Source organism: Polypterus senegalus, chromosome 3, assembly GCF_016835505.1.
Source record: "Polypterus senegalus isolate Bchr_013 chromosome 3, ASM1683550v1, whole genome shotgun sequence".
NCBI classification, from domain to species: Eukaryota; Metazoa; Chordata; class Cladistia; order Polypteriformes; family Polypteridae; genus Polypterus; species Polypterus senegalus.
This window is the reverse complement of record NC_053156.1, coordinates 182,650,359-182,676,891: the sequence shown is the minus strand read 5'-3', so window position 1 is coordinate 182,676,891 and position 26,533 is coordinate 182,650,359. Positions and strand designations below refer to the sequence as shown.

Sequence of the window (26,533 nt, the reverse complement as noted above, 5' to 3'; positions counted from 1 at the left end):
TACTAAAGAAGTTATGAAGATGACCCAGAATAATAAGCAGTACAAATGGGTCACTTATAGCCAAATTTACAGAAGGTGTTTTTACTTTGATTTTCTATATTAAACGTATTTGATTTTATTTGCTTTCATTGATTTATGTGATTTAAGTATTAATGCTTAAAACTGATTTCTGTTTCTCCTTCAAATGCGACTGGCCAGGGATTTTTTTACTTTTAGCCCCAATTTGGGGACATATTTGGTCTTAAAGTAAGAAACTAAACCTCAGAGTTTTAAAGGGGGGAATATGAGAGAATAATTTGGAGGTAACAGTAATTAAATACTTTGGTTTGCAATATACAGTGAAATATATAAAGATTTGTTATTTCTAATATCAAGAAGAAACTGCTGAAATGGTTAGGAAAACAAGCAGAATGTTCCAGTGGGGTGATTCAAGAAACCGGCTGATGTAATGTTCTTTTCATTAACCTCATAAGACTTGCTAAGCTGAATTCAAGAGATATTGAAGAGCAAGGACATGGTGGAGAAATACTTATTTTAGGTTGTTCTTGCTTTATGTTAAAACACCTCATGTCTTTTAACCAATCAAGGTATGATATATAAGCTCTTTGAGGGCCGAATATTTTTTCCAAAAAATGCAGTTTTCTGAAAAGCACACAAAGCAATAGTTTCACATGTAAATCAACATAAAATGTCGGTTGCATTGTGCTGTGGCCACCAGTTTGCCGTCTTTTGTGGCTTGAGCCACTCACGGGCAGCATGACGGCTGGCATGGATATGCGGCAGGCTTGTTGCCAGGTTGTCTTTGCGTGGTGGGGTTGGAAGCGGCAGTCAAGGGCACAATGCAATGCAATCTGGTTTGTACCTCTTGTCATTATACTGTAAGTGACAGTTCACCCAGGTGATCATTGCCATAGATGCATCAGCTACAGGAACGTGTTCAGCATCACGATCAGCTGATGCGGATACCTCACTTTCATTTTTGATCTTTTTTTAAAATTTTATTAATTTTATTGCAATCCATACAAAGCAATCAAGTTTTTACAAAAGAAAAATTGAGTTAAGAACAGATCGATCCCCACCCTGAGAGAGAGAGCAAGCCAAAGGCGTAAAATTTAATGCTTGTAAACATACCTAAATTAATAATTCTCTGTTCTTCATGAACTTATTTTAAAATATTACTGATTAGATCCTGCCATGTTTTGAAAAAGTCTGTAGATCCTCTAACTGAGTATTTGATTTTTCCAATTTCAAATAATATAACACATCAGTTTCCCACTGACTTAAAGAGGAGAGTTTGGGTTCTTCCAGTTTATCAGAATAAGTCTGCGTGCCAAAGTGTAGTGAATGCAATCACAATTTGTTTGTCTTTCTCCACTTTAAGCCCTCTGGAAGAACCCCAAACACAGCTGTTAATGGGTTAGGAGGGATTGTGAGTCCAAGGCTGTCTGAGAGGTAATTAAAAATTTTGTCCAGAATAATGTTAATTTGGTGCAGGCCCAGAACATGTGACCCAGTGAGGCTGGGACTTGGCTGCAACGTTCACAGGTTGGATCATGCCCTGGAAACATTTTGAGAGTTTTAGTCGAGACGGATGTGCTCGATATATAATTTTGAGTTGTATAATTGTATGCTTTGCATATGGAGCTCGAGTGAATTCTCTGCATTGCTACTTTCCACTCCTTTTCTGATATATTAATTGAGAGATCATCTTTGAAAGGAGGGATTGTAAAATGATTTTATATATTGTAGAGATGGAGTCTAAGTCCTTGAGATTGAGCAATATTTTTCCAGCATGGATGAGGGTGCAAGATGAGGAAAATCTGGAAGGTTCTGTTTAACAAAGTTCCTGATTTGAAGATAGTGAAAGAAATGTGTAGCTGGAATGTTAAATTTGGAATGTAATTGTTCATAGGATGCAAAGACGTCTATATAAAGATCTCTAAGCAAGTTAATTCCAAATTTTTCCAGATATTAAAACTGCATATGTTTGTGAAGGTTGAAAGAGGTGGTTCTCTTGCAGAGGTGCCACAGATAGAAGCTTCTCCGTCTTAAAATGCTTTCTACATTGGTTCCAGATTCTAAGTGAGTGGAGCACAATTGGGTTATTAGTATATTGCCGATAACGTGTGTTTATTGGAGCACAGAGCAAGGAATACAAAGAAGTACTGCAGGATTTTACTTCTATTGCGGACCAAGCCTGTGTATGTTCTTCTATTTGTGTCCAGGTTCTTATCGCCTGTATATTTGCTGCCCAGTAATAAAACTGGAAGTTAGGTAGAGCCATGCCGCCTTCTGCCTTTTGTCTTTGTAGGGTCGCTCTTTTGATGCGTGGATGTTTTGAATTCCAAATAAATGAGGTTATTGTTGAATCTAATTGCTTAAAGAATGATTTATTAATGTATATTGGATGTTTTGAAATAAAAAGGAGCTTAGGAAGAATATTCATCTTAACAGTGTTAATTCTTCCAGCTAGTGTGAGATGAAGGGTTGACCATCTATGCAAGTCTTGTTTAATTTTTTCCATGCAGACGTGAAATTTTGTTGATAAAGAGCTTTATGTTTACTTGTGATGTTTACCCCAGGTATTTAAACTGTTCTGCAATGATAAAAGGTAGGGTGTCTAATCTAATATTATATGCTTGAGAATTCACTGGAAAGAGTACACTTTTATTCAGATTAATTCTGAGACCAGAGATCTTTTGAAATTCTGTGAGTGCTGCTAAGACTGCAGGCACAGAATTTTCTGGGTCCGATATATACAGTACCATGTCATCTGCATATAATGAGATTTTCTGTTCCAGTCCTTCTCTGCTAATCCCCTTTATCTGATCAGTATTTCAACAATGTATTGCCAGTGGTTCAATGGCAATTGCAAACAGCAGCGTGACAAGGGCATCCTTGTCTAGTGCCACGCTCTAGTTTAAAGTAGTCTGAGCAAATGTTGTTGATGCAAACTGAAGCTTCTGGGTTAGTATACAGTAATTTAATCCATGCACAAATGTTCGGGCCAAACCCAAACTTCTCCAATGTAGTAAAAAGGTATTTCCGTTCAATCATGTCGAATGCTTTTTCTGCATCCAATGATAATAATATTTCTGGGGTGTTTGATTTAGTTGGTGAGTATATTACATTAAACAGGCTCGAAGATTTGAAGATAAGTGTCGGCCCCTAATAAATCCAGTTTGGTCTTGTGATATTACGAGGGAGCACTTTCTCCATCCTTCTAGCTATGATTTTAGAGAGTATTTTAACGTCGTTATTCAGAAGTGAAATTGGTCTGTATGATGCACATTGTAATAAGTCCTTATTTTGTTTTGGAAAGACAGTGATTAGTGCTTGGCGAAAGGTTTGTGGAAGAGATTGGTTATCTCTGGCTTCTGTAAATGTTGCTAATAGGAGGGAGTTAGCTGAGCGGAGAATTTCTTGTAAAATTCTGCAGGGTAGCCATCAGGGCCTGCTGCTTTCCACTTTGGAGTGACTTTATAGCATCTAGTAGTTCTGATAATGCCAGAGGTTTATCAAGTTCCTCCACACTAAAAGCGTCTATTTGTGGTATCTGTAATGTATCCAGAAATGCATTAGATTGTGTATTGTCTTCTTTAAACTCAGTAGTATATAGGGATTTATAGTAGTCTCTGAAAGTGTGCATTATATTTTTGTGTTCGATGATTTTATCTCCGTTAGTGTTAGTGATTACGAGATTGCGTATGCACTTCTTGCTTGTGAATTTGTTGAGCTAAAAGCTTATTAGCTTTCTCCATGTTCATAATAATGATGTCTGGATTTGTAGATTAGTTGTTCAGTTTGTTTAGTTGTTAAGAGGTTTAATTCTGAATGTAGAGCCTGCCTTCTCCTATGTAGAGTCTTGCTTGGTAGTCTGGCGTGTTCTTCATCTATTTTAGTAATTTCGCTTTTATCTCTGCTACTTTCTTGGCTTCGGATTTATTTCTGTGGGAAAGATATGAGATAATCTGTCCTCTTAAGAAGGCCTTAAGAGTTTCCCAGAGTATCTGCAGAGATCTCGAGTGATGTATTTGTCTCTAGAAAGAATTTGAGTTGTTTGGATATAAATTCGGTACAATTCTCGTCAGCTAATAGAAGCGGGTTGAGGCCATCTCGGGGTGAGTGTATGGGGCTTAGTAATTTCAGCTCCAAGATCATAGATGCATGGTCAGAAATAACAATAGCATCGTATTTGCAAGATTTAATCATAGGCAAAAAGTTATTGTCTATAAAGAAGTAATCAATCCTTGAGTAGCAATGATGTACTGGTGAGTAGAAAGAATATGTTCTTGAATTTGGGTTTAAAAACCTCCAGGGATCTGATAAGTTGTGATCAGTTATAAACTTTGTAATTATCTTTGCAGTGTTAGATGCCGTTCCCCCTGTGGAGGAAGTCCTATCTAAAAGTGTATTCAGAACACAATTAAAGTCCCCAGCCATTATAACTTTATGAGTGTTCAGATTGGGAATGGATGCAAATAAATTTTGTATAAATTCTTTTATGGTGGATTGCCGGCATTTCACTTCGGCCCTCACCCCCAGGCCGCCAGGAGGAGCTCTCCCGACAGCATGCTCATGCCCCGAGTTCCAGCAGGGCATCATGCTGGATACTTTGGGGGCCACCAGGCGTCGCTGTAGGGGGGGCTCATAGGCCCGCATATGCCCTATAAACCGGGAGTACGTCAAAGTCATGTGACAGGAAGAAATGACGTGCTCCCGGGGTGAAGAAATGGACTGTTTACCGTGACCCGGAAGGAATAAGGAACTGTGGACTGATGGGGCAGGAACACCTCCGGGTCAGGGGCTATAAAAGGATTATGGGCCAGTCCAGACACTGAGCTGAGCTGGGAGGTAGGAGGGCGAAGTGTCTGGGCGAGGAAGAGTATTAGTTGTAGTTTATTTGTGATTTATGAGTGTGGAGTGGAGGGAGCTTGGTGCACTGTGTAATAATAAACATAATAGTTATTATACTTTCACCTGGTGTTCAGAGTGGTACCTGAGGGTGTTAGAGATGGACCACGCCTCTATCTGCTACACCTTATCATCAACATTAGGTGCATAAACATTTATCAAAATCATTTTACAGTTAGATAAGTCTCCCATGACCATTACATATCTCCCTTCAGGATCCAATACTACATCTGATGCTACAAATTGTACTGTTTTATGTCTTTGTAAAACTAGAATGGAACATTTGGCCAGTCCAGTCCTTTTGCAGCCGGAACTGATCCTTGCTTAGTAAGTGGGTCTCCTGTAAAAATACTATTTTAGCATTTAAACCTGTTAGGTGAGAGAGTACTTTCTTTCTCTTTAATTCGTGATTCAGGCCTTTAACATTCTAGCTTACGAAGTTAACTGTCCCAACATGGAGACACTGATTCTGAGTTTTTGATGTCATTTTATAGTCTTAACTGGAAGTGAGACAGCTTCAGCCTTAATTTCCTATTTCCCCTAGAGTTGTTGCCATACAGCTTATTATTACGTTGGTAGTTCTAATTATAAAAATTAATAGGATAGATTAGGCACAGTTCAAGCCTGCTCTCTTTCTCTCCCCACCTTAACCCCCCACCCTCCCTTTTTGCCTCCCCAAGTGAGGCTAAAACCCACTTCACACAGTCCCAGTCCTCTGACATACCCCGAGACAGAGCACGTCCAAAGCAAAACAAGCCTCAATGCAGCAGCGCTTTAGGGTTAAAAGATAGAGATATCTATTACCAATATAGTCTTAAAAAAAAAAAAAGAATTTTACACTTAAAATATATATATAGTCTTCAGCAATTTTAGTGCATTAAGATGATACACCCAGATAATAAACCTGGGTGATGGTGTTAAAAATGTGTCCAGAATATGGATAACAAGTCTTAATGCAGTAATAGCAATAACAATAAACCAAGGGTATGATATTGAACAGTCTCGTTTAGGGTAGAGATGAAATAATTAGAAAAAAGAAAAAAAAAAAAAAGAAAAAGTAATTAAGCACAATAAAACATAAACAGATAGCGCCCTAGTAATACTAATAATGAGAATATATGAGAATATATGCTGATAAAAACCTGTGTTTTAAAACGAATAGATTAGACAGTAGATTATTAATCCTTGCTTTATCTTTAACCGCCATGACTCACTATTATGTATCAGAATAGTCCCAGGATCAGCTTTCTTAATTCCTTTTCTGCTTCTTCTTTGCTAGCTAAGACATAGAATTGACCCTGCCATTCCACTTTCAGTTTTGCCGGATACAAGAGGCTGTATTTGATGCTGGCTTGCCATAACCGCTGTTTAATGTTGTAGAAGGCTGCGCGTTTAGTAGCTGTTGCTGGAGAGAAGTCAGGGAAGATACGAATGTATCTTTGTGGTTATTTTCATATATAATATCTTCCTTGTTTCTGAGGAGTGCCATCACCTCTAGCTTAAATGATAATCGTTCAAAACGAACTATAAAAGATCTGGGTCTGGGTCTAACGGTGTTTGATCCGCATACGCGGTAAGCCGCTGCTATCTCAGATTCTGCTTTAAAGTCGTCCCTGATTATTTTAGAAAAAGTTCAGCTGTGAATTGCACAAGGTTTGAACTTTCACGATTATCAGGCAGACCTTCAATTCTGACATTATACCTTCTACTCCTATCTTCCAAAGCAGCCAATCTGTCTCCGAGTTTTTTGCATTCGGAGCTGACATTTTCTGCTTTTTCTTTAGCACTGGTAGCTCTATTTTCGGCTAATTCAACCCTAGTCGTGAATGTCTCCTTGAGATCCTCCAATTGATCAGTAAGCATTTCAATTTTACCCAGCATCTGTCGCATCTCCACTTGGATTTCTTGCCGCAACCTTTCATTTGCCAGTTGCAGCATCAGCCGCTGCGTTTCGTTTGCTTGTTGCAACTCCTGTTTCAATTCCTGTTTCAGTCTCTCATTTGCCTTTGCCCTTGCTTTTTCATTTGCCTTCTCGGTTTTCTTTATATCTTGTATGAGCCCAGCGAACATCACCTGCAGTTTAGACCTTTCAACTGTGCTTGTTTGTACCGTAGGTAAAGCGTCAAGCCCTACTGTAGCCGGTGTCCCCGCTATTCCCGGCTCGCGTGGAGTAATTGAAATCGCGGACTGTAAGGCCTTTTCCAGTTTCAGGTGTTCTCCGATCGGCGAGCTATCGAGATCTGCACTCACGATCGTACATTCGCTCCCCTTTTCACTCTCAGCCGGTGACGATGTAGCGGACCTTGGTCCCGAAGAGTCTGTACTTTCGCCCAGCTGATCCAGGTCTCTCTCTGAACGGCCGTATCTTGAGCTAGGGCTTGCTGATCTTAGCTTGGGTGCAGCTTTAGTTTTCAATTCTTTCGGACCCCCTCTCTTGCTGGCCATGTTTATGTATGCTTACATATATACTGTAGCAGTCTCCTTGGGTTGAATAGATACAGGATATCTCAGGATAATAAGCAAATAATATGAAAAATATCACCGCTGTTAGCGGAGCTCCACTTCAGACGTCCATCTCTCGCATCGGACGAGACCATCAATCATTTTTGATCTTGATCGCCAGATCACTTGCATCAAAATCGAAGTCCAACAAGTCAGAGTCCAGCTAAGTGATAATATGCAAAACGTCGCCCACGGAGTATTTTCACTGTGATTTCTCGCCAGATGACGATACCATTTTTGCTACTGTTTGCTTTTCACTACTCAGGAAATACTACAGGGAATCTTAGTCAGACCAACCAAACTATCTTTTTGTCTAGCAAACAGAATAAAACTAAAATGTAATGGTGGGTTTACAGTTAATTACCACCCTCAACCCTAAGTTGACGTCTGCCCTAAAAGAGTTAATTCAGCAGTTATGTATTAACAGGGTGTTGTACCGTGTTAGCCATTATGGATGTATTGAGACATTTTATTGGCTAACTAAAAATATTACAATATATAAGGCAACTCAGGCCCCTTATTCAGGCAAAATGCAATCAAATACAATGTAATCTTGCAAAAATTAACAAAATTAAAAAAAAAACTAGAGAATTAAAAGGAAAACCTGTAAAATTCAAAACAATGGAAATCCAAGAAATGGGAACCTATTAACACACACAGGAGCTAATCTGAGGCCTTCTATAGACTCCGCTGCCAAAGCGGCAGCTTCTCCTTTAGGTGGCACATGCAAAGAACAAGTACAATAATTAACAGAATCATTATATATAAAAAAAGTGACTAACGGATATAGCCAGTCTAAACAATACGGTGAATTAAGCTGAAATATAGCTGTGGTAGACGCAAGAAAAAAAATATCACAAATCACTACGAGCTGTGGTGTGCAGTGATTTGTCCAGCTAAAAGTCTCCTATCATTTGGTGAATCTCCAAAATAGCAATGTCAATTTGCTTTTCTAGATTTTAAGTGCAAGAAGCTCAATTCCAATATCATCTTAGACTGTTTGTCAGTGAGCACCAAATGACAGAGGATTTACAAACCTGGCTCAAACTTAAGTATCTCTACTTTTGCTTCTCTCCCACAAAATAAAAGGCAGAAGATCAGGTGGATGATTAATTTAGATACATTTTATTCAAATCAGTTTAAAACTACTGTTTAATGTTTGGTTACTTTAATTTAAACTGTGCTTCTTAGAGTATAAATACAGCTCACATCTAACCAAAAAAAGAAAAAAATGCAAATTAAAAATTTGACTAAAATTTAAGTGCATCTTAATATTCTGTTCAGGTAATTCTTAAATACAAGGAATAAGCATGGTCCAGCTCTTAAATATTTTTAGTTATATTAGTTATATATCATCTAATTGAAAGTGGAAGGAGGATAACAACATGTATAATACAATCATGATAGTTTATTAGGAAAAGCATCTGATTTTCAAGGACCTGTATAATCAATAAATGTAAATATACAGTAGTTAAATATTTAAAGTTAACAAAGAGGGTGGTACTAAAAGACTTGTATGAAGGTGTTACCTTTTGTAGACTGCTGACATACTGAGCCACAATGAAAGAAGAAAGCACTGTGAACTCCTCAATTCTGGAAGCGATATGTGTATACATCCTTTGTACCAAGCGTGCACATTTCACGATTACGTCAAGCATATGTGAAGTCTCTGTTAAATAAATTTAGAATTTAATTACAATATGACCTAAATGATTAATATAACTAAACTTAAATATATACTTACTGTATAGCATCCTGCATAGACACAGACAAACTCACTGCTTTCCAGTACACCTGTTAAACAATTGGTGTCGATCTTAGGGCTAGTATTCTAAAAAGTATATGCAAACTAACAGCACTATTAGCTCTAATAAACAGTCAACAGATCTGCAGATTTTGATAAAATCAAAGTCTAGTAGAAGAATGCTCAAAAAATAAAACGGTCAAATAAGATATATAATAAATCTTTGGAGGATGCATTCAGAAGCAGAGTGAAATCTTAAAAATCACCATTCTTTAAAATACATGAAAGATTGAGTACAATAGAATCTTAATACCAATCTTTATCTGTTTTTAAATCAACTGGGCAAAATCTGTCCTTCTCTCATGAACCTCTCCAGCACAAACTGTGCATTCATAGCCGTTACCCCACTGATCATTTCCTTTATGCATCTAGATAGTGAGAGTTTTCTTCTTCTCCACCAGATTATGTCCTCCAAATACTATTGCAGTTTTAAAAGAATTGGGGAATCCCTGTCCACTTGGAAGTATTTGCCCTTAAAATTCTGTGCCAGATTAGTCCCTCACCTTTTTCTAAACAACTGCCGTGCTTTCTATATTTCACTTATTAAATATCGGTCTAATGTAACATCCCCAATATTTAGTTTTCTTTCAAACTATAAAATAACCTCTACTTAAATGTCCTACTCTGGTATACGAGAGATTGAGGAGTGGGGAGAAGGTGCCCATGCTGGATTTGGAAGTATACCATTGGTCTTATATCTTGTGCCTATGGAAGAAGTTGACATCTTAATCTTTAAAAAAGACCTGTTTAAGAAAGAAACCAAGCAGAAGAAGAGCTGTTACTCATTTAATTACTCCTCGGAAAATGCCTTAGAGGGAGCATCCATCACAGCAGTCTGTTACAGCATGGTCAGAATGATCAAAAAACAAAGGGTAGAAGTCAATTTTATAAACAACTGAATTTACATACAGTGTCTATCAATGCATACCTTTTACACTGGTTGGATCATTGATTTACAATCAGATAATGTAGAAAACAAAAGTCTACTTTTATTATACTCTTGTTCTTCTTATATCTTTAGGTTCAGTTATTATCCTTGAACTTTCTGTGTATGTGACAACTGTCCAGTTTTGTTGTTTACAGGCAGGGGCGGATCTAGAGAATTTTACACAGGGTCACAAGAAGATTTTTAAGAGAGCTACAACACGAAAACATTATGCTTTCAGAGGCACATATATGGCATATGTTTTTGAGGTAGGCGTATTTATGAAGTAAATAAAATCAGTTATTATAAGGGTAAGTTCAGCCTCAGAGTAGCACTTAACGATGTACTGTTTGATTAGCAAATTTTACAATTCTCACCCTAAAATAAACTACACCCAATATGTTCAAAAGTGTTGATGTACATTTATAAAATGAAGTATCATGCTGTTTTTTAAATTATTTAGATATAAAGTATTTGTGGCAAAGGACCTGTACCAAAAACAGTGTTCTTTATCATCTGACTATTACAACTACAAAAATACCATGTTGTCTAGAAAATCTTTTCACAAAGTCATCCAAATTCAAAGATTTATTGCATTTAGACTCAATGCTTAGTATAGCCAAATATGACAATCTACTTTCTGTCATAGTAGATCGCAAATAATTTTTTTATAAGCTTTACGGCTTAAAAGCTTCCTTCACAAGAAGCACTGCTGACTGGTAATACCACAGCTGTCTTACACAACCTTAACAGCTCAAATACTCTTCCCAGTATGGGTTCAAAAACTTCCAACAGAGTGTTCAGGATTTTGTTCACCATTCTTTTTATGTCTAAGACTCTTATCTGGTGGCGTTCATGCTTCAAGTCTTCAATATTGGACTCATAATAAGTGTTTGCCAAAACAAGAACATCCTTCTCTTTTAGAAAGCTAGAATTAGATAAATTTAGAGCATGAATACCAAGCATGATATGGCAGTTAGTATTAGAAAAATGCCTTTCCACATCCCTAATCATGCTATCAATACCTGGCTAGTACACTTTAGACTTGAAAAGCATATTTGTTGTCTGGTTCTACATGCTGTCCAAGGCTGGTGGTAACAAGACAATCTTAGAATTTTCCTGTTATCTTCACTGACCATTTTGAAAAGTACTGGGTTGAAGAAACACCATTTTTTTTAAACACTGGTCAACTATAAAACTCTAAATCAATCATCAAAATAGGCACTGGTATGATAATTTGTCATTGCGTCTTTCAGTGAGTAAATTAAATCAACAGCCTTAGAAAGATGTTTAACAAAAATTTAGAATCACCTAAAACCTTTCTGAACACTGCAAGACACCCTACAAAATTCCAATCAATCTGACTTGGTATTCCTCGAGCTTCAATGGCTCTCTGTGGATTGTTTTGACACTGAATTCACTCAAGCACTGTAAGAACGGCAGGCAGTCTGTCCATTACATTGCAATATGCTACATGTCTTTAAACCCAGCATGTTATTGCTAAGGCATTGAAGCTCCCTTGGTGACCCTGTAAACTAATACTGCAATCCAACGATTCCCAATTATTGTATGGTCCAGACCTGAATGTGTAAAAATTTTCCAACAAAATAAATAAAATTCCAGATTGATGTACACTTCTGACTGCGTCAACTATCACCAAGTTTAAGCAATGTGCACTGCAATGGCCATAAAATACAAATTTGAAAACATCCTTCATCCTAGCTTAGACACCTGAATGTACCCCACTCATAACTGCTGCTCAATCGTATCCTTGACCTAGAAGATTTTGTTTATGATCCAAACCATTCCTCTCAAAACAGCCAATAATTTTAGCACTTCATGCACCTATCTGCCTCTTGAAACTCCAGGAAACTCTATAAACCATACCAATATAGTACTATCACAGGACAAATGAGATCGGTCCTTATTTTCTTTTTGTAGTTTATTTGTAAGGATCAGCAATCCTGGGTTAAAGGCAGAGATATACTCCAGACAGAAAAGATGTCTTTTTATGGATGTGCACCAAAGGAAAAATACCTAGTGATTACATCGTATATAAAGGAATGTATAGAGTTAAAGCAAAAAGACAGGTGGGATTATATAAACCCATGTAAATTATCAAATTTAGCAAGAGGAGACAGAATATATGTGCACAACCACTACATGTGCGCTGCTTGTCTCGTATGCAACATGTAATCTAAATAACTTAATGTTCTAAATCAAAATAGCAAGGGGGTGCGTGTGTATGATTGTAATATGTTTTATAAATTTTGAAAATCATGGTTAAATTCGCCTTTTCATGTTTTTTTTTTTTTTAATACAGGGTGAGCTAAAATGAAGTATCACATTTCTCAAGGTCATTGTGCGAGGTAGAGGCAGCTGAGTGAGTTGGGAGGGAGATCCTTTGATAGGTGATCCCTTGTAGTTTTCAGTCTGCAACATGCCTTGATCCGGTGTGCACCATGCTTTCACTGTCGAAGCATTCTTCAAAAACAACAAATCCATAATCACTACGCAATATGCCTACCGAACACACTTCAGCATTCCTCCTAAAGGTGACGCCCCAAACCGGAAAACAATTCTTTAGACAGATGGGTACAACATTGAACAGAAAACCTCCAGGCTGGCCTCAGACTGTACGAATGCCTGAAAGCATCCAAGCTGTAAGGACACCAATTTTGCAGTCTCCTAGACGTTCAGCGTGCAAACATGCTTCTGCCTTAGGCATTTCCTCCTGTGACGAGGATTTTGCATGAGGACCTTAATTTCCATCCATACAAAATGACGGTAGTGCAGGAACTCACTGAGAGATTCTGCAAACCGTTCATCGAGATGCCATTGCCATGTGCAGTGACGAGGCACATTTCCATTTCAATGGTTGTATAAATAAGCAAATCTTTCACTACTGGGCTGAAACCAACCCTTGTGAACTTCATCAGGGACCCCTACACAGTAAACGTGCTACAGTTTGGTGCACCGTTGCAGAATTTGGCATTGTAGGCCCTTATTTTTTTTTTTAAGGGTAGACAACAGTCACCATTACTTCATAACGTTACATTGAAATGCTAGAGAACTTTTTCTATCAAGCCTCAACTGGAAGAAATGGATATGGTGGATGCCTGGTTTCAACAGGATGGAACAACACCTCATACGGTGCAGAGATCCATGCAAGTTTAGCAGGAGATGTTTTCGGGGAAACTGATATCCTTGCAAGTGATCTTGAGTGGTCTTCACGTTTGCCTGATCTCGCTCTGTGCAATTTCTTCTTGTCAGGCTATGTGAAGTCGAAGGTATAAACACACCGACCTCAAAATCTTGAAGCCCTCAAGGACACTATTTGCCCCTAAATAACTGAAAGCGTCATGAAAGCATTCAAAAATCACCTCGAAGAGTATATTGCTAATGATAGCCACCACCTTGAAGACATCATTTTTAATACAGTAAAAAAAAAAAATCTATTTTGTATTCCCTTTCTTGTGTTGTAATGAAATTTATTTTATCTTGTTATATTTTAGTAGAATAAACGTTTGAAATGTTGTACTTCTTTTTGGCTCACCCTGTATATCAACACCAATAACAGCAACTGTACAGAGAAAGAAGTGTGCAATGACAAGTAATTGTAAGTATGAGGGTAAACTGAAGTTCTCAAAAATGGAATTATAACCTATAAAAAGTAATATAACATGGGGCTGTTGTTAATTATGCAGTATTTCAATTCTGGATTTAGTTATTTTTTGAGTATACCACCTTTAATGTTAACTTCAGCTAAGCACCTAGCTGCAAATCACGCACACCACAACAGCTCAAAGGAATAGGAGAGAATTTACTAATTATTTTTAATATGACCTCATTCTTTCATCTGAGTCAGACAATCTCAATCTCACAAATTGCGCTTTGTTAAATTCATAGCAGTAGAAAACAAAAGGATATGGAGACAGACATAAGTGGCGAGGAAGTGGATAATCTTCCATCAGAAAAAGGGACAACTAAGGAGGTACTGAGTGATTTGGAAATTGTAGAGGGAGAAGTACGGCTCAGATTAAATAGGATGACATTAAACAAATAACCAGGACTCTATAACATTAACCCTCTAGTTATTAAGGAGGTTAGCGAGTACATATATAAATTCTTGACACTAATTTTTAAGTCACTGCACACTGGGGATATTTTGAAGAACTGGAAAATAGCAAGTATCCTGTTATAAACAAGTGTGATCTGGCGATCCATGAAAATGTAGGCCAAAAAGCTTGTCATGAATCACAGGTAAATTAATGGAAGGAATTATTAAGGGTAAGATTGAGCAACACATGGCAACAACAAGAGCTTTACTGAACAGTCAGCATGGGTTCAGAAGAGGGAGGTCATGATTTACCAACATGCTGGAATTCTATGAGGAAGCATTTGATATGGTGTCACATGCGAGGCTGGGCATCAAACTAAAAGAAGTGGGAGCTCAATATATTTGAAAATGGGTGCAAAATTAGCTCAGACCCAGGAAGCAGAGGGTGATCAGAATTGGCTGACATTAAGAGTAGTGTCCCACAGGGTTCAGTGCTATGCTGCTGCCATTTCTAATATACTAGGGGGCTCTGTCCCCTACTCGCTTGCCTTGCCAACCCCCGGACAGGCGTTAGATGCTAGCCACTTCATGGCTCTGCCGCTCGTGTATGGGGAAGCAGATGTACAATTTAAACAAGATTGTTATTTTCATGGGAATTTTTACATATGCATAATATAACTATTTTACGTTACACACAGCAAAAAATAGTAATAAGTAATAAATTGAATTTATTGCTTCCCAAACTTTTTCGGGCCACCGACCACTTTACACGACATAAATTTTGTAACGCCCCCCCGTTATAACAGTTTTCCACGTTCAAGCTGTTTGATATTTTCGACATAAATAGCAACTCACAATACATTACTGCTGATGCCGTTAAATTATTGAAAAAGTAGTGGCCAATATGTGCTTCACCTTGAACACAGTTATTGCTATACCAATTTTGATGAAACATAGCCCATATGTAAAGATTGTAAAGTGTATACTCGAATAACATTATGCACAGTTTCATACAATAGTTTAAATATGAAAATTTGGAATACATATTAAGAGATTGCATTACATTAGTAAGAATCTTATTATAATAATTAAACCCCCATTAAATGTATTATAAAATTGTTTATCTTGAACTTATAAAGTAAAAATAACAAATTAAATGTGAAGGATGAGCCTGCATTTTTAAAAGTTTGTTAATATCAGGTTCAACTTTTGTTAAAAACAGTTGTAAATCGCCACGCTCAGTTGCAATCGGTTTCTTTTCTTAGATGGTAAACTCGCTACAGCACTAAACCCATGCTCAGCCAAATAAAAAAATGGAAATGCAATTAAAAATTTCTGCACTATTTCCCATAATCCAGAGTATAGTGTCAGTATCCACTTTTGAATTTTATTTTTAGTTCATTTGTTGTGAGTTCTAGGAGTTCCACTTCTAAATTTGATGATCGTGCTGTGTTTACATGTGAGAAAGGATCTAGAACCCAACTTGGTATATTCATGTTTAGAATATCCTTGAATCGCTCATTGAAATCAGCATGGAGAACATCCAAATGTTGGCAGTATGCAAGTAAATCTTCCTTTTTGAGAGACACTGCTGATAAATTTGAAAAGTGGCTATATTCCCCTCGGCCTAGATTCTGCTTGAACAGAAGAAGTTTACCCATAAAGGCGGCAATAACGTTTTTTGTTTTAATTAAATTCATTACCTTGTAATTGTAGATTGACTTCATTAATATTTTATAGAGGTCAGTCAAATAAGCAATGTCATTTTTGGATGTAATCAGGTTGGTCCAGTATCCGTCGTCTCTGTTTTCTAGGAACTCTAGTACTGAATCAAACAAATTGTAAAATCGATTCAGACAAATTACCTTTTGAAAGCCAACAAACTTCTGTGTGAAGCAGCAAACAATTGAAATCATCATCATTTCACTACAAAGTTGGCTAAACAATCTGTCACTCAATGAATTGCTTCTAATCTTGTTGGCTGCTCTAATAATGTAATGGAGCGATGTATGCAGGTGTTCACTTAAATTCTTCGCAACCAAATGTTGACGATGAAGAACACAATGTATAGCGAGTACATTTGGTACTGCTTGTTTCAAACGTGTTATGAAACGCTTGTGGTGCCCTGTTATTGCTGAGCACCATCAGTAGCAGCAGACAAAATATTACGAATAGGAATGTCATTCTCTTGAAAAAACTTATTCATGGTATTAAATATTGATTCTCCCTTTGTATCTGCTTCCAAATTTTTAGCAAATACTAATTCTTGACAAACTTTTTCTTCTTTTATGAATCATACGCATGATAAGAATAGTGCTTCATTATTTGGGAGAGTTGATTCATCGAGTTGAATGGAAAATTGGAATGTCTTCAAATAATTGCAGAATGATTTTTTAATGTCTTCAGTCCTTTCATCGATTCTTCTTTGCAAAGAATTATTGCTCAAAGGAATTTTCCTGACGATATCTGACACCGGCTAATGAAGCACAGTGTTTATTACTTCTTTTACTGTCGGGAAGATTAATTCCTCACCAATTGTGTGTGGTTGTTCCGCTTTTGCGATTAATAATGAAATATTATAAGAAGCTTGTAATTCGTCATTATCTTGTTTAGTGGACGACACAAAAAGTTTTGATATAGTTGGATGTTTAAAATATTTTTCTTCTAGTACTTGAAAATAGGACAAATCTTTATCATTTTTGTCAGCATGCATTTTAGTCAAATGCTCTTGTAGCCTAGAAGGCTTCATTGCTTCATTTAAAAATACTTTTTGGCAAATCAAGCACATAGGTAATAATTGGTTCACAGGAGACTGAATAAAACCACATTTCAAATACTCAATACTGTATGGTCGACATTTCTTCTTAGATTCAGACATAATGAAGTAATACAATTTGCAACAATATTCACAAAATAAAAGATTTAATTTACACTTTGTATGACTCATCTTATCTATCACACTTTCGAATGATGATTGTTGACAAAACACACAAAAAATAATGAAACTTATTCATAAACTACTGGTATTTATAGATTTGAAATCCAACCCGAATCGACTTGCATGCACGGACTTGTTTGCAAAACCATCATACTTGTGCTGTGAACAAGTCACTGCAAGCACCCATATTCCTGTCGAAACATGCTGAACTGCGTGAATTACCTAGGTCAGGGGTCCTCAATCCCAGTCCTGGAGAGCCACAGTGGCTGCAGGTTTTTGTTCTGACCTGGTTGCTTAATTAGAAAGCACTTCTTGCCAATAAAGCACTAACAAGCTATGAAATTAAATTAACTCTGCTATGTCAGGTCATTCTCATATCCTATATTTTCTTTCCCTTTCTATCATGCAAATGATTTGAAGGCTAAAATGGACGAGTAATTCTCAGTCCTTCACTTTTTTCTCTTCATTTTTCTTCCAAGTATTTAATTAAACCCAATAGTGCAGATAAATACACACAGATGTAAATGTAAATAAGCTAAATGGAGAAATGCTGCTCTCTCTTGTCATTTGCATGTTATTGATAATAAGGAGCAATTAAAATAGCTGTTTAAGACAAAATTAAGCAATAAGGGCTCAAATTCACTAAAGTGAAGCAGAAGTGTTACTTTAGCAATAAGTGCTTTTTACTAAGCAACTGGGTTGGAACAAAAACCTGCAGCCACTGCGGCTCTCCAGGACCGTGATTGAGGACCCCTGACCTAGGTAATAGTTGTCCGTCATACTACTAGTTAAAACTCGCGCAGACAGACTAAAGCCTGTATGACACGATCAATTATTACAATAGCAAAAAATGAATACATATATTCATTTAATAAGTATATAAGTATATAAAAAATTTAAGTGAAAATATCCTGTATGACACTTTCAATTTTTTATTTTGCATGCAAGCGCATTTTCTTCGTCTGACCACAACATTGTCCGAATAATTATAAATAGTAATAAATAAAATAATTACACAAGATATAAATACCAAACCTACAAATCATAACCACAGAACACAGTATAAGTTTCGAATAATATTTGCTTTGTCTTTTCCCTCTAGTTAGCAATATAAGTTGGTACTAACTAGGCTAACTAAAATTTACGATTTTATTTCTTTCTTGCCATTATTATTTTTACTCATAATATTAAATTATATAAAATTGGGTTTATTTTTTTACAAATCAATTAGAAAAGTGATTTTTATATGTTTTATAGATATTTTGGAATGAAATATAACAAATATATTTGCTATTGTAAACATATCCTATTATACACACATATATACATGCTCTATTTTATCACTGACATAGAAAACTGACATATTTCTGTCAGACATGGTCAATTTTCAAATGATTAAATAATTGAAATAGAAAATTGATGAAAAAATTGATTGTGTAAGACGGGCAATTAGATGAATTAAAATGCAGAATTAAAATTTTAAATGATTATTCAATCACAAAATCACAAAAATAATACATTTTTAAATATATATTATTAATTTCTTCTATAAGGAGACATCGACCCCTAGACCACCTGAACACCCCCCAAATGCTTCTGAACCCACTATCGCCACCCCTAGAAGGCTTCAACTCCCACGTGAACATTTATAAGGGCTGAGAGTGCAGGAACTGTGTCTGACAAAAGGATTCACACGAATAAGAAGTGAGAGGACCATGGGTGTGGTTGAAAAATGGTTGAGAGGAGGGCGGGACTTAGTTAGGCAATAGTTTTGTCTAAAGATTTTCTTTTATAATAGAAAGAAGAGATATTAATGACTTGACTAGGTAATATAAGTAACAAGCTGGTTAAGCTTGCAGATGATACCAAGTTAGGTTGATTGGCAGATAATCTAGAATCCGCTGAATCATGATACAGATTTGTGGCTGATGAAATGTAATGTAAGTAAATAATGTATAATAATGTAGTAAAAGTACTACATGTAGGAAGTAAAACTGGTAGGTCTGAATACACAATAAAAGGTCTGAAAATAGAATCCTTATGAGAAGGATTTAGGAGTCATAGTGGTCTTGACACTATCTACTGCAATACAGTGTTCATAACACATTAAGAAGGCTAACAGAATGTTAAGTTATATAGTACAGTGTGTAGAGTAGAAGTCCAAGGAGGTTATGCTCAAGCTTTACAATGCACTGATGAGGCCTCATCTGGAGTACTGTGTATAGTTTTGGTCTCAAGACTACAAAAAGGACATAGCAGCACTGAAAAAACTCCAAAGAAGAGCAACTAGGCTAATTCCAGGGTTACAGGCAATGAAATATGATGAAAAGTTAAAAGGGATGAGCCCTTTTAGTTTAAGAAAAAAGCAAGAGGTGAAATTATCAAAGTGTTTAAAATTATGAAGAGAATAAGTACAGTGGATCGAAATGTTATTTTAAAATAAGTTCATCAACAACACAGGGACACAGTTAGAAACTTGTTAAGGTTAAATTTCACACAAAAATTTTGAAGATTTTATTTACACAGAGAACCATAGACATGTGGAATAACTTACTAAGTAGTGTGGTACAATGTAGGACTTAAACGCTTTTCAAAACTAGACTTGATGTTATTTTACAAGAATTAAGTGGATAAGACTGGCAAGCTTTATTGGGCTGAATGGAAAATTCTAGTCTAGATTTTCCAAACTACAGGTAGTGTATGAATTTATGACAAAGCATGCTTTAAACATTATATTATTAAAAGATTTTTTTTTCTCAAATACTAATTTAACAACATATTAATTACAAATTACAAAATCACAGCTGAAATGATTAGGATGTGAATTAAACCTACCTTTCTTTCCTTCATTATTCTTCTGACCTTCATTAATAACAGAAACTACCAGGCGGTAGAAACAGTTAAGAAATGATGAAGCAGCTTTAAGCATCACCTGTGATGACAAAAAAAATGCTATATGTTATAGACTGACTCTTAAAATGACCAACAACTCGTGCAATCACTTCTGTACTTAAACATTTATGACTGAACACTGCATTTTATTAATTTATTTATTTCTGTGAAATTATCATTAAAAGACAGATTATAATACTGCAGCAACCACTCAGAACTACAATGTACATTCCTGACATCCCTTACCATATCAGTGCATTACTATACCAAATTAAGAAAACACTTACATGAAAAAAGGCACATAACATGAAATAATTTGAAATAATTCCAAATGTTTTGAACTCCAACAGTATAAGAAAATGCAATTGCTACAGGATACAGGGTAGAGAAAAAACATTTTGAATTCATTACAATTATTCATGTTCATACATTAATGTGACCCAAAAACATGCTCTGACCTTCACTTAAAGAGAATCTGACAAAACAAAAACAAATAAACAAAATGTAATTTTTCTATGTCTTTTATGAATGCAGTAACAGAATTGTTTTTTTTTCCCCAAGAAAAGTATCTTTGCTACTAGAGGTTTAAAGATAATAGAAGACTAAATCTGTTTTATATTTGCGGTGTGAAAGTGATCAAATTATAGGCATTACAGTGTTTGATTACTTATTTACAATAATACCAAAACTCTTTCTTATATTAGTACATTTATACATTAATATATTTTAAAAATATGCTTAGTACTACTTTAGGCTTGAAAAAGATAGAGAGAGAATCAGGATTCATCTCTCAAGGGGGGGAGATCATCATAGAACACACTCGATTCATTGTTATTAACAAACTTAAAAAAAAACGTTTAAAGTTGAAATGTTAAGAAAAGGAAACACAATGTAATAAAATGACATTAAAACAAAAGAAAACACATTCTGTATAAGCATAATGTAAGTAACAAACTATTGTCAGGGATGCCAGGGGCAACGACCCAGCCGGGACGCCGTGAGGGACCAGATGTGGGTCTGCGCCCACCCTGGATCACTTGGGGGCTGCCATCCTGGTTGCTTTGGGGGCCACAGGTTGAGGGCATGGAAGCCCCACACAGTAGGGGCCCGTGGTCACCGCCAGGAGGCGCCCCAATGCCTTGGGGACCTGTTACCTCACCACTTCCGCCACACCAGGAAGTGCTGGGGGGAAGATTTAAGAGGACACCTGGAAAGCTGCCGGGAGAACAGCCGGCACTTCTGCCACGCTAGGGTGTGGCCAACGAAGAAGTGTAGGGAATCACCTGGAGCTCATCCGGGAGAATATAAAAGAGGCCGTCTCCCTTCATTCAGGGCTGGAGTCTGGTGGAAGAAGGACAAGGCACTAGAGAGAGTGGAGGCGGCCCGAAGAAAGGCATTGTGTGGCCAGGACTGTGTGTGTTGGGGGTTTGTGCACGGGACTGGGTCTTAGTGACCATAAATAATGTAAATATTTGTAAATAATAAACGTGTGGTGGTGAGTAACAACATGTCCGCCTGTCTGTGTCCGGGTCGGCTCCACAATATCTACTATTGAATAATTCAGGAACAACTTCGGAAGTAGGCATTTTTAATCAGGCAGTGGAATGATTTATCCAGTATGACTGTTTATTTGTTAGCTACATTTAATCAATAAATTCCCAATTTGCCAAGCTATAGTAAATATTTAACCTTAATTAAAGAATTGTATGATGATTTCATGGAAAAATAGACTGACTAACCACACCAGTACATTACAGTTGTTTGAATATTTCTATAAATGTATCTTTTACAGCTTGAAAGACATTTTCAGAACAATCCTTTAGGCACAGAACAGCTATCCTAAATGATGTGACTGCTTGCCTTTATCATATGTTGTAGAATCTGAAAGCTGAATTGCAATTATCCTTCAAATTTTGTTAGGCTTAGTCAGTGTTGGCATAAACAAATACTTGTCTATTTTCTATCAAACAAAGCAGACCCTTTGATTCAGGCGATTATGTCTGACTTTTCAGACTGCATTTTTTCTTTTTTTTTTTTTGAGTAGAAAACATTTTGTATTTTAAATTAACTTTGTATTTTTTTTAATGGCTATATTTTTCAGCTATCCATTATTATATTTCTTGCCCAGACTGGTTATTCTGTACTGGCAGTAATTCAGATTTTATCTCCCAATCAGTTATTACAGCAGAAGATCTCCAAACTGGAGAAAGAATGGAGCTAACAAGTAATAATAACATGGCATGTGCTAGTATTAGCTACCAAGTTGAGTACTACTAAATAGTTTGCTTACCATGGATGACATAGGCACAGGCAATCCTAAACAAGTTATACTAAATACATATACACTCAAGAAGTTTATTTTTGTCTCTCTCTCTTCTTTGCCGCATGTACACATCCAGCACCCACCATGGTGTTTGTACTGCTTACACTATACAAACACATTTCAATGCTCTATTCCAATGATAATTATGTAATTATTGTAAAGCATAACATTCAATTATTATAATATCTGATTTATACATTTTTATATTATGCCTACAGGGTGGCACTGTGAAGCACTGGTAGTACTGCTACCTTGCAGTAAGGAGACCAGGGTTTGAGTCCCTCTCTGCATGAAATTTGTCTTTATCACTGTGTTTGCACTAGTTTCATATGCGTTCTCCACTTTCCACCAGTTGTCCAAAGTCACACAGGTTAGACGGATTGTTAAAGCTAAACTGGTCCTAGCATGTGTGTGGTGCCACATGTCTGTGAGTATGTTCACTCTGAAATATACTGGTGCTATCTCCAGGTGATTGTTCCTGCCTTCTGCTCTATGCATGTTGGGAAATGCTCCAGGCCCTAGCAACCTTGCTTAAGCGAGTTTAGAAAATGGCATAGTATAGTATTAAACCTACAGTATCCACTGTGGTGTTCAAAATGTTTAATGTGTTAATTGTCTGGTTATGTTTTTGTGCTGTTCTTTGGTTAATTCTAGTATGGCTTCTGAGTAAAAGATCTATTCCAATTTCTGCTTAAAGTGGCACTAGCAAACCATCACTTCAACCTAGTGCTTAATCAGAATCAGAATCAATTCTCTTCTCCAGTACTTAATGTACACAAATTTAATTTGGTAGCTTTGGAGCTGCTTGTAACATAACATAATATCACATACAAATAACATAAGTTGCAAATTTAAATAAGATACATTACAGATTAAGAATAATGCAATTTACAACAGAGATGTGCAAATGAAAATGTGTGTGTATAGTATGTATGCACACATACATACATTTACGGATACTGTACATACATACACTCAGACCATCATCCAATACAGTATATAAAAAGAAAACACAAATAAGCAAGGAAGTCCGACTAAATTACTGGTTCGCGAGGGCTGTGGCTCTGGGGAAAGAAACTGTTTAGCTTTCCATTAGTTTTAGTTTTAATTGACCAGAAATGTTTACCACAGGGGAATTTTTTGGAAACAAGTGATGACCTGGGTGTGATGAGTCAGTGGTGATCTATTTGACATGGTTTATGACTCTAGATGCACACATGTCTGCAAATGATGGAAAAACACAGCTAATTATTTTTTTAACAGACCTCAGAACACACTGTAATTTACTTTTGGACTGGACTGTTAATAAATCAAACTAGAAAATAATGCAGATGTGATCACACATGAATTATGGCTTTGTAAAACTGTACTAGGATGGGATGGAAATACTTAATTTCTTTAGTTGGCATCAAAGTACATTTGCTACTGAGCCACTTAGTGAAGGAAGTGGTGTTAGTGCCTCAGCTGAGAGTGTCTGTCCATCATACTGTCTCTACAATCATTCATTTTTAGACAGAAGGTTGGTAACTGAAATTTGCAAAAGTCAATTACCATCTCCACTGTCTTGGTGGCATTTAGTACCAGGTTATTTGTAGTGAACCAAGACAAAGGACGAGTCACTCCTTTCTAAATGCCTCCATGCCCCAAACATGTACAAAGTTCTCCCAGCTCATGCCTTGATTATCTGGGAGTGAAATGCTGGAGTTTTAGAGTGGAAATTACAGTTTGTTATTTGGAACACATGCATTTCATGTGTGTTCCGTTTCTACAATAATCTGTGTAAACACATTATTAAAACAGAAACGTTTTTCATATTTTAGTAATAAATGACAAAATGTAGGCATAAATTATATAATGTGTGAAAACTAAAGTCCAAAGATCAAATGACACTTTCATAAAAGGTTCAAAGATGACACAACAGCTCCCGTGGTGTAGCGGTAAGAGTTGCTGACTTGTAATCAAGAGTTCCCGGTTCGACCCTGACTGCCTCCTATATTTAGCGTTTTCAGTTGAAATCCCAGTCCAATACAAACAATCTTGTAATGTATCAAATTACTCATCATTCCATGAATGTACAGATTTTCTTAGTGGTTTAGCTAATTTTAGCTTCTGCTTATAAGTGCGTAGCAACTAAAACATAACATGATCAGAATAATCCAGCAGTGCATAAGGTAAAGCCTAGTATGCATCCTGAACAATGTCATCTCCAGGCAGAGGAGTAGCCTCAGTGACAGACTACTGTCACTGTCCTGCTCCACTGACAGACTTAGGAGATTGTTCCTCCCCCACAATATGTGACTCTTCAATTCCACCCGGGGGAGTAAATACTAACATTATTCAAAGTTGTTGTCTGCTTTTACATGCATTTTTATTACTCTTTAATTTAATGTTGCTTTTTGTATCAGTATACTGCTGCTGGATTATGTGATTTTCCCCTTGGGATTACTAAAGTATCTATCTAGCTATCTAGTAGCAGTGTTTCAAATTCTTCCCAATTCTGGGAGGGCTCTGTCTGGGAAGCTCGATGGTTAAGTTTCTGTAAGTAAAGTCAACCATCAATGTAATTGGAGAGTTTGGGTGACTGCTTTCTAAACTTTTCATGTAATCTGTCAACAGCTGCTGTGCTTCATTTGGGTTTGCCCTGGTGGTTCTAATGCAGATTCGGGAAACTGATGCATTAAGCCTCATTTTTATAATGCAAAATGCTGAAGTGAGAAAAAAATCTTCACTTCTATGAGGAGAAGAGGTCGCTTGTTGATTTAATTCCTCAGTGATCTGACTTTAGATAAAAGCAGACTGGAAAGCTTGAAACCAGCAGCTCCTGAAGTACATGTTAAACCCCACACATATCCACATCATCTCTGTTTCAGTAATGTGTTACCTGGACAAGAACCCACTTCTGCAGCCATAGAGCTCACAAGTAGCAATTCCACATGTAAGCATCTTTGTTCCATTGAAGCTAAATGAAGTTTGATTCCAATAGTCAGAAGCTGATTTTGACTGTAAGTAATCCTTATTTTGTTATGAAAAGCAAAGTTAACAGACAAAAACAACAGACATATAAAAGTAGTCACTGAACAACCATTGCTGCTCTGATTGGTGCCATCTACTGTATATCTGATTGGCACCATCAATAATGTCAACATTCCTGCTGTTAATTTAATTTAAACTCTTTTAACATTAATGCTTCATCAAAATAGTTGTTGCAACCTAGACTTAAATTAAGAATGAATTTGCTTTTATAATGGAAATTCATATTGACAAGTGCCTTCCACAGAAAGGCAAATAATTAACTAAATATGGGCAATGCTTTTGAAACGGAGAAACATGCTGTATAACTTCAACTATGGATTAATTTGTCATTTCAAATTTAGCTTAATAGAGGTTATTTCAGCAAGTATATTTTGAATAGATTATTTTCTTCTACACATCCAACAGCTGCTTCTGTTGACAAAGAGATCCTGTTTTCAGTACTACTGAAACTATGGCATACGTGTACCTATATCGTATGCCTGAATGTGGCGCTTATATAAACAGCAGCATGACTGGCTGAGAAAATCTCTATTACACATCTCATACACACAACACCCATCTGTTTTGTGAAGTAAAAAATGCCTCCATTTTCATAACAGTTAAACCCAATAACTGAACACACTTAAATGATATGTCATTAGTACATTTTCTAACTTGCCACAATTCAGTAAACAAAATTTAAAAAAAAAAAAAAAAAAGGAAGCAGTTTCTGTCATTTAGATATCGTTCATTTCTTAACAGCTTGAATGCCAGTTTCAGCCAATGGCTCTTAGGTCTGCTTGTTACGGCACTCAAGTCTGACAGCTTCCTTTTTGATTCGCCAGTTCCAACAATCAACTATACATCTGGGCTGTCCAGAACAAAGTTTCCAGCTGTGTGTACTCTCCTCTTCCCATTGCTGCCAACAATGATGCACTGTGGACACTTCCCTTCCATTTCATTCAAAAATTTGATAGCAAGATCATCATAATTTCCAAATACCCAGTATCAGACTCCACTTAATCTAAAATAAATGTATGAATACTGCACAGTGATGTCTACAAGGTATAAAGAACACTTCAAAGAGTACTGTATAACATTTGGTAGCACGACCAACTGTTTCCCTAATGTGATGAGCATCACATACTGATGACAATGGTTGT

The 26,533-nt window shown here is 36.5% G+C and overlaps 1 protein-coding gene across 3 annotated transcripts in view; it reads right to left on the bottom strand.

The window, feature by feature from the left end:
- The window catches only part of urb2 (URB2 ribosome biogenesis homolog), a 246,717-nt gene that overhangs the window by 14,598 nt on the left and 205,586 nt on the right, over positions 1-26,533 (bottom strand). For all 3 annotated transcript variants that reach the window (XM_039748283.1, XM_039748284.1, XM_039748285.1), the window contains exons 8-9: positions 19,979-20,075; positions 8,946-9,085 (exon numbers count right to left, since the gene is read on the bottom strand). In XM_039748283.1, the coding sequence (XP_039604217.1) occupies positions 8,946-9,085; positions 19,979-20,075 (237 nt within the window). The remainder of the gene's footprint in view (positions 1-8,945; positions 9,086-19,978; positions 20,076-26,533) is intronic.